The sequence below is a fragment of the Parasteatoda tepidariorum genome, chromosome 1, assembly GCF_982258835.1.
Source record: "Parasteatoda tepidariorum strain Cologne lab strain chromosome 1, Ptep-v5.0, whole genome shotgun sequence".
NCBI lineage: Eukaryota > Metazoa > Arthropoda > Arachnida > Araneae > Theridiidae > Parasteatoda > Parasteatoda tepidariorum.
This window is the reverse complement of record NC_141755.1, coordinates 85,989,372-86,004,987: the sequence shown is the minus strand read 5'-3', so window position 1 is coordinate 86,004,987 and position 15,616 is coordinate 85,989,372. Positions and strand designations below refer to the sequence as shown.

The 15,616-nt window shown below is 29.4% G+C and overlaps 1 protein-coding gene across 4 annotated transcripts in view; it reads right to left on the bottom strand.

Annotated features, from left to right (window-relative positions):
* The window catches only part of LOC107450051 (acetoacetyl-CoA synthetase), a 148,012-nt gene that overhangs the window by 27,096 nt on the left and 105,300 nt on the right, over positions 1-15,616 (bottom strand). For all 4 annotated transcript variants that reach the window (XM_087168291.1, XM_087168285.1, XM_087168287.1 and 1 more), the window contains 5 exons: positions 12,429-12,542; positions 11,446-11,543; positions 10,285-10,399; positions 2,362-2,446; positions 1,268-1,421 (listed from right to left, as the gene is read on the bottom strand). In XM_087168291.1, coding sequence (XP_087024417.1) covers positions 1,268-1,421; positions 2,362-2,446; positions 10,285-10,399; positions 11,446-11,543; positions 12,429-12,542 — 566 coding nt within the window. The remainder of the gene's footprint in view (positions 1-1,267; positions 1,422-2,361; positions 2,447-10,284; positions 10,400-11,445; positions 11,544-12,428; positions 12,543-15,616) is intronic.

Genomic DNA, 15,616 nt, shown 5'->3' with positions numbered 1-15,616 from the left:
TAATAATGAGAAGAAAAAACTTTGTTTTTTTCAAAATTATTATTCCACACAAAATTGTTATTCCATACTAAAACAATGTAACTATGATAAAACATTGTAATAAGATTATCAGAATAAAGTGATACGTTTAAAATACTTTTATAGAAATGTTCATTTTGAAAACAAGGTATTTGCGTAACAAAAACATATCATAAAACATGTTATTTTATGCATTTAATTCTTGTCTTGTTACTTGTTTAATTTATCACACCGTTTTTCTTTAATATTTTTTTCAAAAAATTGGAAGTAATTTTTTTTTTAAAATGAAATATGCCGAAGCTTAAAAGAAGTGAGTAATAAATTTTATTTCAACAAATTCAAAAATAGAACTGGCTAAAACGCAAACAAATTACAAGCTTTTCATCCAAATTTTAGATCATTTCTTAAATTTTCACTCAAAGGCGCCTGATAAATTTGTCGATATTTTTAAGCGTCAAATCAGCATTACATTTTCGAGAATTGATATTACATTTCCAAGATTTAACTTTAACGTAACGTTAGACGTAATAATAAACATATTTAAATGTTTCAATACCGCCAATTTGAAACGATGATCAATAATTTGAAACATCATTTAAAGAAACACGGAAAGCCATAGAAATACATTTCTAGCGTCGTTCCGCTTAGGAGCTAGATTTTATTCTCAAGAAATTGGGAAAGTTTGGCAACAGATGACACTACTTCCTTTAAAATTAATGTCTGATAAGCCGGGTAATAGAATAGTCGGATAAGTCAAGCATAAGGCAATGTTTTGCCCAGCTTATCAAACTATTCCAAAAAAAAAGTATTTGCATGGGCGTCTATTAATTTAGTTTCCAAGCTGCGCTATCTAGTTAATGCAGACAATTTAGCATTGAAAATGATTGTTAATATTTTTAACTCTATAGTTTTTTCCGATCCTGAACGCCATCTATAAACAAACTTAGTAACTAATTTAAAAACTGGTGAGAATAAATAACAGTTATCCTAAGTGAGAAGCAAAAAGACGTATTTACTTCCTTTTTTTCAATAAATTTTAAAATCATCAACCATTTTTGAAGCAATCAGAGTTTTTTTTTCGTAAGAGAAAGAGCAGTGGAATTTAGGTAAATTGCCTTACGCGAAATTAATCTTTTATATATATTTTTAATTTTTCAACCTTTTACATTTGTAAATAAATATTTATTTTTGTAGTCTTATTATTAGTTAGATTTAAAAATGAATAATAATAAAGGTTTGTATCACTTACTCCACAACCGTGAATGAGTCCTTTTGGTTCTCCAGTTGTACCAGAAGTGAAATTAATACAGATGGGATAGTTGAAAGGCAGTTGTTCAAATACCAATTTAGGAACATTTCCGTCTTTATTTTTCCCTGATTCCAAAAAGTCTGGCAGGAATACGCTGCGTACAAAAGAAAAAACATCAACATATAACAAATAAATGTCTTAGCATGTACCTGTCAATGAACTCTCCGAAATAAATCTCTAACTTGTAACAATTTACCAATCTTTAAGAAGCACTTCATTTTTTTTCAACCATTCTGTCGATCAAGCACTTGCGAACTCTCAAATATTTGAAGAAACTATTTTCTTATTTATGTGGAAGAGTATTCCATTGCTTATATGCATTAATCTAGTTATTTTATAGAGTTCCACAAACATATACTCTTATAATGATTATTTAAATTTATTTACATTGTTTTATGATTAGAAAAGTTTTTAAAATATACTTTTTTTTAAAGAAAAAAAAAACTCTAGTTACAAATACAACCTGAAATGAACAAAACAAACTTTCAGGTAACAAAAATTTATATAAGTATTTAAAAAAAATTGCTTTAAATTCATCTTGTCAACAAGTATGCATTTTATTGATTCTACTTTCAAGCATTACACTGTTTTATTCATCTTAAATAATAAATTTTGTCAGAAATGTTACTTTTCATTTTTTTGTTAAACTGAATCAAAATTTAGAATGTAGTTCTAAAGATAACTGGGCAAAGAAAATATATTTTAAATAGAATATCTTGTTCCACGCTTCAAGATTTTTTTAATAAAATATAATAAAAACAATTACAAACTGAGTATTTTGAAGAAAAAAATCTTAAACAGGCTGAAATTCTCAGTATGATCAAATTCTTAGTGAAATGAAAAAAAACTGAAAACTGAACAAAATTACAGCACAAGCAATAACTGAGATGTTAAATAAGTCTGATTCAAAATTAAAACCAAATTGTATCGAATTTTTTTTTTTTACTTGCATATAATGTTCATTTTATATTTTCAAAGAGAGTCGAATTTTTAAGTGGAATATTTGAAACTAAGAAATATGTATATATACCTACCATCTAGAATCGAGCTGTGATATGTCTTTCGATAGGGTTTCCTTTTTGCTAGGGCAAATAATAATTTTTTCCAAACTGTCTAAGTCTGTAAATAAAAAACGTTTATTATCTAAATGCTAAACTGTATAAATTTAAAAATGAAAAAATATCTTTTAAAAACAATTGGAATTTCATGTGAATCAAGATATCCAGAAATTCAGAATACTTATTTGAAGAATTAATCAAACCATCTTAACTCAAACATATTAGATGGGATCTTCAGTCAGTGTAGTATGTCATCTTTTTACGAAACGAAACGATTATGTGACACTTAACTGTAGAGAAAATACCTGAATACGGTATACACTTTCAATTCCTCAATTTTCTTCAATTTCTTTTTCAATTTAAATTTTTCGATAAAATTTCTGTTAATAGATTTTGATGAAGTATTTTTGAAGAAAAAATTATAAATAAAGTAAAATAAAAAATACTACTTAACAAAACGCTCTTTAACAAATTAACAAGTTGGATGAAAATTGAAGTTATTAAGTCTGTGGGTTTGAAAAACCCCCGTTTAGACTATGCGCCAAGTTTTTTGAATACGCATGTCATACGCACACCCATAAATACAAAACGCGCAGGAATACTTTATTCAAAAGTATTCTCCAATAAGTAAGTACATACGGTTATATAATGTATTTTGTTGAATATTTTTTTCCAATGCCCACCTGGAGAAAGACCTTTCGTCATTTAGGCATCTGAAAGGCAAATTTCGTTGGTTACTCTTTCAGGGGCACCATACTAGGAGAGTCAACGTTGCTCCCACAGTAAGGACAGATAGTACAGAGAATGAAAGGATATCCATGCCTTGCCCGGGATTCGAACCCAGAACCTCTCTGATGTAAGGTCAGTTCCCTGACCCCTACACAGGCCGGATGGTTTTTATTGAACAATTCATAGTGGTATAGTTAAAATTTAATCTAATATATACAATTCTCTTACGTGGCTCCCAAATTTTGGCTGTATTTCTATTCCGCCGGTGGCAACAGTTTTCATTTTTAAAGAAGTACTTTGTACAACTAAATAAGATTCTTTTCACAACACTTAAATATTTACTTTATTTTCTTCATATTATACAGAGAACAGTCGGCAAAAAATTCTGTTAGGTTAAAAAACATTTTGCTAAAATAACGAATTCTAAAAGAAATAAAAATAAACAACTTAAAAAATTAAAATGCTGTTGCCAGCCATGGAATTTCTTGAAAGTTAACTTAGCAACATAAATCAAAATGACATAGAAGAGCAAATAGATCAAAATTATGATACTTGAGAACTTGACGTAACAAATCCTTCAATTCTATAAGTGTTGTATCGCCAAATGCCCAGATAATATTGAAATGTACATGTTTAGAATTTTCTACAGTTAAAAGTTATCGGAACTTCAGTATTCAAAAAGGTATACAAAAGCTAAACGTTTAGAACGTATCCAATGAACGAGCAAAGCGAGCATTGGATTGCGAAGCGATCCGAAATGAACTGCGAAAGCAGTTCCGGGGGTTGGCGAGCGCCAGCGAGCAGGGGGCGAAGCCTCCTAGTATTTAAATAAAAGGTGAAGGCATTATTTTTTTAAGTTGTTGAATGAATAATTACTTTTAAAATAAATTGTTGTTAAGCGTTATTTCTTGTTTTTTTCACGGGTTCGCGTAATGATGCTTTTCATAAAATAAGGCAGTAATTTTTTAAATGTAATGAGTGAACAACAGATATTCATAAATATTGTTTGTGTATCGACAGTTACCCAATCAATGTTTGTGAATTATGTCGATAAAAAAATTTCATTTATGTCGATAAGGAAATGTCGCATAATTTCAATATAAAAAAATTCCCCAATTCTGAGATCTGTTAGTTTTGTGATTTTTAAAAAGTTCATCACTTCTTTGTTTGAGCTCATGAAAATTGAATCTATGAATTTTCCTACAGTTGAATCAATGTTGCGTGGTTTGGATTTTTTTTCTTTACGAAGGAAAATAAAAAAAATTTTAAAATATTAAAAGTATTTGTCCTCTTTTTTTATTTTTAATGTTTAAAAAGTTATCAAGTTTAGTTAGTTAGTGTTAAAAACTATTCAAAGTTATAGTTAAGTTAAAAATTGCATTTATCAATGTTAATGACTTTCATACAGTTTGAATAGTTGATCGAAATTGAGGAATTTTTAAAAGAAAAATATTTCATAATTTTTTCTTTTACAAAAATTATTCGCAATTTTTTAAACCCAGTCGATCTTTTTTATCAAGACATAAATTATAATTTAAATTTAAACTAAAGTTCTACTTAAAGTAAAAAGCTGTTGCTTTTTTTTTCAGGCGGAAGTGCCACGAAAAACATTTTTAACTCAAATCAAACATTTTGTTTTTTTCACACGATAGGTAATAAAACAGAATTCCTTGCAATTCTCATGCAGCAGAGTGTGTTGAAATATACCCTTTATAGAATAACTGGATATTAAACGTTCGTAAAATCAAGATGTTACTTGTTGCTTATATAAAGAAATAACAACACGTGAATGTAGCATTCGTTTTTCTTTCATTTTTTATTCTTTTTTGTTAGCCGGCAGGTCCTCTTCGACCTCTTTCCTTTCTTCAATTCGCGTGTATTGGAAAATAATGTCGACGCGGAAGCTATGGGATTTAAATTTGTTTTCCTCAAGCGGCCTCGAAGAGGAATATAATACGAGACGCTGTTTCTTCAAAAAGAGCGCCTTCTGTTTCTTTTTCCAAACGAAGATTTACGATTTCGCAAAAATAAATTTTAATGGGACGCTCATTGTGATGTAGCTCATCACACATTTTATCTTTCTCTCTTTATTTATTATCGTTTGCTTGAAACTTTTATTTTCGTTTGCATCTTTAGCTTTATTTTTGATTTCGAGTTGAACTTATTAATTTGAATTGTTGTCTCCATGCGAGCTGTAAGCTTCACATTTAACCTTTTGCGGACGTAATAAATGCATATGTTACTGTGAATAACTGAAATTAGTGGTTGTTGACTTCAACCGGTGAATGTTGAGTATCACATGGTCGCTTTGGTAGATGTCCGAAATATATACTAGGTCTAGTTAAGTGCCACATCCCGGTATACATTTGCCCGGTATGCCCTACATCAATGCTTTCTTAAGGTCAAGTGCCACTGCTCAGTATGCATTTAACCTGTACTCCGAACAATGATGTTTTCCCTAATCTGTCTTCAGAAGATATATTAAAATATCGAATAAATATAATGATAACTACGAATAAATTAATATCAAATTGAATATAAGAAATATTTCGCACTCTCACCAAAGTGACTATGTGACTATTGATATTCACCGGTGAAAGTCGGCATTCTCTTGATTTAGGTCATTGATGGTGATATATATATATGTATACACTATAAACAATTCCGGATCAAATGGCAGTAAGAAGTACAAGTACCGGCACTCAGGTTGCTATTACTTTTACCGTAAAGTCTATTTTTACCTTAAAAATTTACGGAACAAAAAATCTGATGAATCACAATTCTTACAGTAATATTTACTATAAAATTACTGACATTCTGTAAATAAGTAAATATTACAAGTAATATAATAAGTAAATATATAAATTACGGTGTAAAATTTTACGATAAAAATGGATTTTTCGAATTCTTCACTCAGTGTGCCGTAATTCAATTCGAAATGTTTTACAGTGTAGTAGTCAGACTGGTCGGATTTAGACAAATATAATATATTTTCATTATTCTGCAAATATTGCTTCGCCATTCGGCATCTTTACGAAAATTCATTTTCTCTTATTTTATATAAAAAAGACGAATGAAATTATGAACATCTCGTACTACTTTGTTTAAATTTCTAATTTATTTGGAGTAATTGAACTGTATAGCACCGAGGGTTGGTGAACAATAAAAGGAAAATGGTATACCATTTAATGTAATTAAAATTTTATTTTATATTATAAACGTCGGTGAACAGCCGACCCAATTTTTGGGTTTGCGACTTCTAATGTTCAGCTCCGTAGCCTTGTAATTTTGAACACAATCCTGAAGACTAGGGAGCTCCTGGATCACGTATTGGGAGAAATTTGCCTTCGCGGAGGACTTTTTGATGGAACTAAGTCGCATTTGCGTTACACGGAGAGGAAGACCACGTGAACTTCCCTGATCGTCTACCACTGAGAATATTTTACGTCATCACTGGGGTCGGTACAAGTCGGAAGTAGATTCGTATCGATCAGCCATCCCTGGGATTTGAACGCTGCTCATCTCATTGGAAGGCGAACGCTCTATCCCCTAAGCCATCGTGGCTCATGTAATTAAAATTGGCTATAAAAACTATCAAGACACTTGGTCTGGGAAACATTTCTGAGGATGATCCGAGCACATGCCATCACAATTTTTCATCCTCTGCAGAGAGGATGAGAAAATCGCTCAATCATTTATAAACCTTGTTGGACTTTGTGATAAAGGTAGTTGCTGACGTCAAAATCAACCTTACACTGCTATTCAAGTTCGGTTCTGTCATGGCTGGAATTTTTACAAAATGGCTGCAAGAAGCTGTACGCATTTAATTTAAAAACTGGGACACACAGATTAATACTTATAAACATATGAAATGAAACAACTTACGCAAACGAGCTAATTTTGAATAATAAATTCCTCTGCGTTTTGCAAGTGTAAAAAAATAGTTTTAATTATCAGTAGAAATTATCAAGTAATCCTGTTGAAAAACGACAATCTTTGTAATGAGCTTAAATGTTGTGAAACAATATTCAATGTCATACACATCATTCCATTTGTTGTTTGCTAATTTAATGGATGAAAACACTCATCTCCCTATTTTTTTCTCTCGGCAAATTACACCAGTGTGACGCATATTATTCGAATCTATTTTCTCGCATCAAGAATCGTAGTATGGCCTCGAGTTTCTGACCTCTCAGTAAGATATTTTCTAGATCAAAATGATGTAAAATGGATTTATTTTAATAAGATTATGTTCATTGATGTAAGCAAAATGGAAAATAGCACATAATTATTGCTCCCATTTTGTCACTTAAACGTAATGATAGGAAAATCAACCGTCGTTATACTGGTATTTAAATGCACCGGAGTAAATGGGAGGTGTAAAGGAGAATGGGGTCAATTGTAACATTTTTTACTTAACTATTTCTAACTAAAAAAAAAAATCCAATATATTATTAATATTAATTGGCAGACGAGTAAAGTAGACTATCCTCTACTAGAAAAAAAAATAATTACCTTATTTTAAATGTTATTATATTAGTTATTAAAAATTTTTGACAGTCGTGCACTTGCTACAATTGTCCCCACTTACGGGGTCAATTGTAACAGTTCATAAATTCAACTAAAACATAGTTAATTATGCATATTATCATAGTTGTGATATATTTTTTTATTGATCAAAAGTAGTGATACTTTAAGAGTAAAAATAATAATGAGTAGAGACCTAAAGGGTTAAACTTTTAACTTTAAGGGGTTAAAAATTTTAATTCATGCTGTGAAAGGTGACAAATAAAATAATGCACATGCAACATAATATAAATGATATAGGAAACTATTGGTGGTTCTTAAAGAGTTAAGTAATGGTTTGTAAACATAAGATTATTTATTTTCAGCTGTTACATTCGTCCCTTTACTTATTGTTACAATCGTCTCCAAGATGCCATTTCAGCTTCATTTGTTAAAAACAATGCTAGTTAATTAACAAAACTAGTCTTTTTTTTTAAATGTTAATTAAGATGACCACTTACATATTCGGTTAATAATTTTTATTTGCTTAAACAAAATTACTTTGTTACAATTTTCTATTCTAATACCAAAAAAAGAACTTACGTAGCGTGAAAATATCTTTTGTGTTGTAACTCTTTCAAAAGTACATAAAAATGGTTGCCAGCAGGGGTGTACATGTAGATTTAGTAAATACACCTTGCGCGCCACCTAGGAACCAAATCTAGAACTCGACACTCGAAATTTTTGCTCTGTTACAATCGTACCTGTTACAATTGACCCCACTCTCCCTTATAAAATATCTAGAATACCATTGGAAACGTACAATACACTTCGTTAGATGTAGAAAAATATTTCTATTAATTTATATAAGAACTGATATCAACACGATGGTTATACTTTTGAAACAATTACAGTGTAAAAAATACTTTCAGTTCAAATTAAGGTATGAAGTATTGGCACTTTGGGTACATCATAAGTAAAAATCCATTTTACCCTAAAATTCCTTTTTACCGTAATTTTTACAGTAATATTTCTTAAATTTGAGTGATTCAGTAATTTTATGGTAGTAATTATTACCTTAAAAATTATGATATGTCAGATTTTTTGCTTCGTAAGATGTTCCGGTAAAAATAGATTTTACTGTAAAAAGTAGTGACATCCTGAGTGCTGGTACTTTTTACAATAATTTGATTAGGAATTTTTTTTCTGTGAGGATCAGTATGAATTCTAAATATCAGCCTGATATCTGCCATTATAGGCTTTAAGTATCCACTTAACTTATACTCGTTAATCCTTTTTTTTTTGTAATAACAGTAATTTGAATAATATAAGACCCTTATATTCATTATTCTTTTAAATAACAGCATATGTTAGAATTCATATAAAAAGATTTAAAAGCCTGATTACTTAACAGCTCATCATTTTTTTCTGATAAGTTAGAAAGCGTTGTTCCTATAAACTTATAACATTTATTAACACATCGAATAAGTTCTACGATAAAAACCAACAAAACGTTTAATCATGGAAGTTCTATACAATTTATTTTCTCAAGCAATTTTGTATTGTATAGTATTGTATTATAGGGCAATTGCGAGATGTAAGGTGTATTAAAATTATAATTGCACAATTTGTAGACTAAGTGTTAAGAAATACTTTCTAGATGCTTATTTGTCTTTTAGATATTGTGTAGTTATTTAATAGATCATATTTTTTATACATTATTAATCATGAAATATATTAAATCTGGTAATTTTTATTCTATAAAAACAGTTATTTTCCAGGTAGCAGAGTAAGGTTGATTTGAATGTTAGCAACAATCTTTATCGCAAAGCCTAACAAGTTTTATAAACAAATAGCAAATAGACCGTGAAAGTTTGAAACAATGTTAAATTTTACTATGCTGCTAGGTTCACATTAAACTTACATAAACAACCCTTTAATAACGAGATTGAATCTGACTTTAAGAAACAAGGATAGAAAAACCTTTCGAAATTGAGGATTAATCATCATTTAGAAATCAAGAGTTGAAAGCGTTCTCAAACCCAGGATACTTTCACCTTCCCAAGGTTTATTTTAGATTTTATGACCCTCACTGAAACAAGGTCTATTTGCGCAGGTTTTTATAAATTTTCTTTTAACACTTTAAAAGTGTAGGATTGCTAATTATTAAGTTTTCGACGCAAACAAAATGTTGCATTTGAGAGCCACGACAAAGCTAGAATGGAAAAAAGGCAAAAACATACCTTTTTTTTCAAGACTTGCAAATACAAGCCCAAGCAAAAACAAGGTTTGCACTGAAAGCTAAAAACTGTGTTTTTTTCGTCAAATCTTTTTCCATACCTTTATTCAATTTTTAAAGAAATAATTTTCGCATACTAATATTTCTACTAAGTTTAAAAAAGTAGTAATTAGTCCACCTTTCTGTGCCAACCGAATAAAAATGAAAATACAACGCTTACCGTAAGGTTGCTCGTTTTCAGAGTTAGTTTTGTAAAAAAAAAAAAAAATTCTTTTCTCTAAGGGATATCTAAAAATAAATTATCTTAAAATCATTTTGCAATACTTTTTCAGAAAATTACTTACGTTCTCATATAATTCGCAAACACGTTTCTAAAAATCAATTTCAATCAATTCATTATTAATTTTTAAAAAAAAATTACTTACCTTTGCAGATGAGGGGGATATTTTCCATCAAGTGTCTCTCTAATTTAAGATCAATGAATCTATCTACCGTGAACAAGAATTTCGGCCTCATTGGACGAATAATTTTAGCAGCTGCCTAAAAATTATATAAAAAAAGTCGCTTTATAATTTGGAATAATTATTTAAACGCAGTCATTGGAAATTCCTGGATAACAATTTTTAATGAGTTTAAATCATTCCATTACTTAAAATGAAAGTTATTCGTATTAATACATCTAAGAGATACAAGATACGTGATGATTTTTACTGGTTATAATGAAGAACAAATGACATAGTCCAATAAAAATCAGCAATTCTAAAAACTATTTATTATGAATCAAATAGTTTAGTAATGATCTATTCTTAAAAAAAAAGGTGATAAGATTTGATATCTCAGAACTCAGCTTATTTTAGACTATGTGTATCATTGCTGAAGATGCAACTTGTAAACCACAGACGATACACAATTTTTAAAAGCGACGTGGTTAGTACCTGAATTGGCCATTTTGAATAAGGCTCTAATCCAATTAATTTTGCATTGTTATTGAAAATGGAATTTGGAAAATTAACGACTATTTCGTTTTTGTATGCAGACGGGAAATTTAAAAATTACCTTAACAAAAATGATCTATCTTTTCAAAAAACTCTTTTTTAAGCATTTATTTAATTTTGAAAAAATTAAATAAATTTCTAAATATTTATTTACTTTAGAAAACTATTTACCTAAACTTATGAAAAAAATAATTTATATTTAAAAACTGATCATTTACTTCTTAAAAAGATTAATTTTATGTACGATAATTAACCAGTTGTCCATATCGTACTGGAAGGCTTATTACTTTCTATTTTATATAATCCAAAGAAATTTAGGTGATATCGATACATAAAAATGTAATAATTAACGTTTTTTTTTTGTTCTTCATGAAGTGTTTATAAAGTATAAAACCCATAAAAGCATTTTTTCAATAATTGCAACATAAAAAGAACTGAACAAAATATAAATGTTTAAACCTATGGCTTGATAAATAATAATAATGTTGTTTGATAAATAATAAAATATTTTAGTAAACTGTTAACTTAATTGAAGTGTTAGAGAGAAAAGGCGTAGGAAGATTAAAATAAAACGCAATTAAAGTAATTTACCTTATCACCATAAAAGGGCAGTGGTCCACCAAATATAGCTCCAATGCTAGCAGCAGCCAGATAAGCGTATATAGCTTCTTTTCTATTAGCCATGTAACCTAAGGAATAAAAAACGTAAATGATTAAAACTTGGGATTTATTAATTAATTTTTAACCACAGTCAGACATAATGTTTCAAGTTGTTTATTTCGTGGAATTAATTCAATTACTGCCCCGAGTTCTGATGCATTTTTACTCAAATATATTGACTGATAAATCAGTACAATATATTATATATCAGTGTATCATATATCTTTATTGATACATTTTTAAACAAGTAGATGATGTTATACTTGTTAAGAGGCCCTTCCTTACTCAATTGTGGTAGGGGAGGGAAAATTATAAATATGCTTTTAATCCTCTTAATTGAATTTTCACAAACAAACTGATGATGGAAATTTACTCTATTCGGTAGTGGCTTTTGATACATGTAAAATACTAGCTCTAGCTGCGTATGACGAAATTTCCGGGCATGAGTTCCTACGCAATTTTAATCCTGATGATGTGCGTTAACTTCCCTTGAATTTTGTCGCAACATTTAAGCAATCCCCTGTTATATATACTGTTTTTAAACTTGTGTACATTCCGTCAAAAAATAGACTAAAATTAAAAAATACTATAGCTTGGAGAGAGACACTGATTTTTTTCATTTGAAATCAGCGATGCAAAAGTATCTAAGATCTGTAAAAAAAATTTCATGTAACCGAAAAAGAAAAATGTTCCTTAGAATAATTATTTTCGCGATCGATGTAACTTACTTTTTCTAACTTAGATTCGATTTCTTAAAAAAAAAAAAAAAAAAAAGTAAATGGTATTTCTGAAATTACTTAATGAAATATTTTAATAAAACTGAGCAAATCCTCAAAACTTAAAAAAATGGATTCTTTCACCAATTTGTACGTCAATTCGTTAATAATAATAATAATAATAAACACGTTATTTACATGCAACTCTGTCTCCCATCTGCAATCCATTTTTTCTAAAAGCAGCAGCATATCTTTCCACTTCTTCGTACAATTCTGAATAAGTTATTCTCTCATCAACACCTCCTTCTTCCTCTAAAATAAAAAAAAAGAAATATGTTAATCAATTAAGATATATATATATATAAATGACTTTAATTCTAATCTACGATGGCACATTGCAAATACAAAGAAGTAGTGTTTGAAAATTATGTAACATTAATTAATGTTTTCATTTGTTTACATTTTAATCATGTGTTTATTCTAGTCAGGATTGGAACCTATTTCTTCCAGAACTTTTGAAGAAAATGAAAAAAAAACCTAGGACACTGCGAAAAAAAAGCAAGGTCAAAACTATCTAAATATGGTAACATTTACCTTGTTTCCGGCTTTATGGGAACCACCAAAACGCTCAATAATTTTTACCAAAGAGCTTTAATAATGATTTTGTTTAAATTAACAATGAAATAGGACTTTATAATGAGTGATAAAATTTGGCAAATGTGGTAAAATTTGTTAATTTTATCACGATACCTTAGAGTGTGAGATAAAAACAAGTTTTGTATTTTTAAGTTTTGTATTTTTACTAAATGTGTGGTAATAAGAACTCAATGTGTTTTAATAATAATTTTAAAAACCAGAATTTCCGGTAAACCGTTTTCATATAAATGAAAAAATTGAAAAACGAAAGGGTTAAATACAGTATATTTTATTTTTATTCGCTAGAATTATGCTGTTCTTCTTCTTATTTTTTTTTATCAGAAATGTTATGGCCATACAGTACTGTAATTTTCCCAGAATTTTTTACTCCGTGAAGAACATCAGTTTTATTTGTAATACTTTTTATTTCATTCGGTACAATATGATTACTAAATATGCTGTAATATCTCGAGTACATATTTACTGGAATTTCATAGGCTATTTAAGGAAAATTTTGGAAAGATTACAAACAGAAAGAGAGGCGGAATAAGAATTTAGTACATATAAGCTTGCCGCTATTCTAGAAAGTTGTATAGTTTGTCTACGGTAAGAACTCCCCCAGTCACAAAGTCTGAGGCCGTCTGCTGCTATGGAAACAAAAAATAGCGCATTTCAGGGAGGGTAGCTTTCTTTCCCTCTAAGGTTAACACAATAGACCGATGAAAACGATTTCCTTTCTCTCACAGATCCGAGCCAAAACCTGTCCCAAACTTGAAATAGTTATACTTCGTTACCATAGTTACCATCACGTGTCAGGAGGAATGACTAGTGGAGTTCTTACTTCAGACAAACTATACTACAACTCATCTTGGAATGTTTACGGGAATCAGCTGATAATTTAGCAAAAAAATAATATTTAGATTTGTTTGCTTTATTTTGCTAAGTTGTGCACGGATCTAGCTTAATGTTATGATATATTCTTTTATTTACTGCAGAAACTAATTTAATTTATAATTTCTTGAATTATTTCCTAAAAAAAGCCAGAATTAATATTTTTTTAGTAGTTTTATCAAATGAATTGTATGCAATAAAATAATATACTCAATTTATAATATGAATACAAGAAACGAATGAAATAAAAATAAAAATATGACCACCGAAGCCGACGTCTTCAGGGGGTACCGGCCTCGGTAGCCATTAAAAACAAAACCATTTCTATTTGAGGGAGAAGCTGAACTTTTCTTTATTAGACTATATAATTAGTTTATATAAAAAAATCAATGAAATATAATGTAAATTAATAAGTGAACCAACTGAACATACAAAATAACTAGATAAATTTAGATAAGATTTCGACAAACAAATTTCTTAAACTGTTTCCACGTGAAGTGCCTCACAACACTCTTAAATAATTGGCTTACAAAAAATTAGTATTGAATTTTTAATTAATAGAAATACAATCAGTTAATTAAAGAAAGTGAATGAAATATATAAGTGAATCTACCATGCATACGAATTAGATTAACTTAAAATTTCTCTCAAAGCTTTTTTTTTAAGAAAAAAGAAAGAAAAAAAAAGAACTTGAATATATCCTTGAACCTAACAGAAAGCTCTACAACTAAGCAGAATAATAGAGTTAACTCTTATCTTTTAATAACGTTTAAATGTGTTGCCGACGTAATCAGAAGAAAAAAAGAACGCTTGAAAACCGTTTTTTGTATTCCATTTAAATACTCTTTACAAATATTTGCACGTTTGACATTTCAAAAAGACCTTGAAAATTATGCAAATGAATGTTTTTTTAAAAATTTATGAAGCCTCTGAGGTACTTATATTCGTTATCGAATATCAAAGCAAGTCTGTAATAGATGGCCATAGTTTTTTTCTTTTTTTTAAATAGAAATAATAGTACGAGAGCTGGGGTGGGGGGGGTCTAGTGTAGAGATGGGGCTATAGTGAACATCTTGAATAACTTTTGATTTATAGGTCAAATTTCCTCCGTGATATATCGTAAACCGGTGACACTGATATTCACTTACGAGTGCAGTTTTGCATAATCACATTGTAAATACTTCATTAAAAATTTGTAAAAGAAGGTTTTTAAGGTGTATAAGTAACTTTTAAATTTTCTCTTTGCTCTTTTATTTATATATTTTATTTTAGGAATTTCAGCAATAGGTGATAATATGCTATAAATTATGCTGTTTTCAACCTATTTTAATTATAACCTTTTCTCTGTGTAGTTTCAACTAACCAGTATTAGGCGTAAACAAACATATGTCTACGTGGGAATAATGTAGATACTTAGTGATGGGGCTATTGTAGACACATAGTGATTAGGGTTAGTGTGGACACATAGCGATGGGGCTAGTGTGGACACATAGTGATGGGGCTAGTGTGAACACATAGTGATTGGGCTAGTGTGGACACATAGTGATGGGGCTAGTGTAGACATATAGAGGCTAGTGTAGACACATAGGGGCTAGTGTAGACACATATAGGCTTGAAAACGAACAAAAAGCCTAAATATTTTATACGTAGTTAATTTTCATAAAAAAATTTGCCAATTTCGCTCAATTTTTTCTGCCATGATGAAATTTATTAAAACTAATGAATAATTAGCAAATTTTGCAAATTTTTATGTGCCTGGATGATGCAGTGTAGGAGTAATTTTTTATATAGGAAAAAATATATCGCGAACGCTTTTTCTTTTCAAAACTGTTTTCTTGACATTAGCGTTTTGCACCATT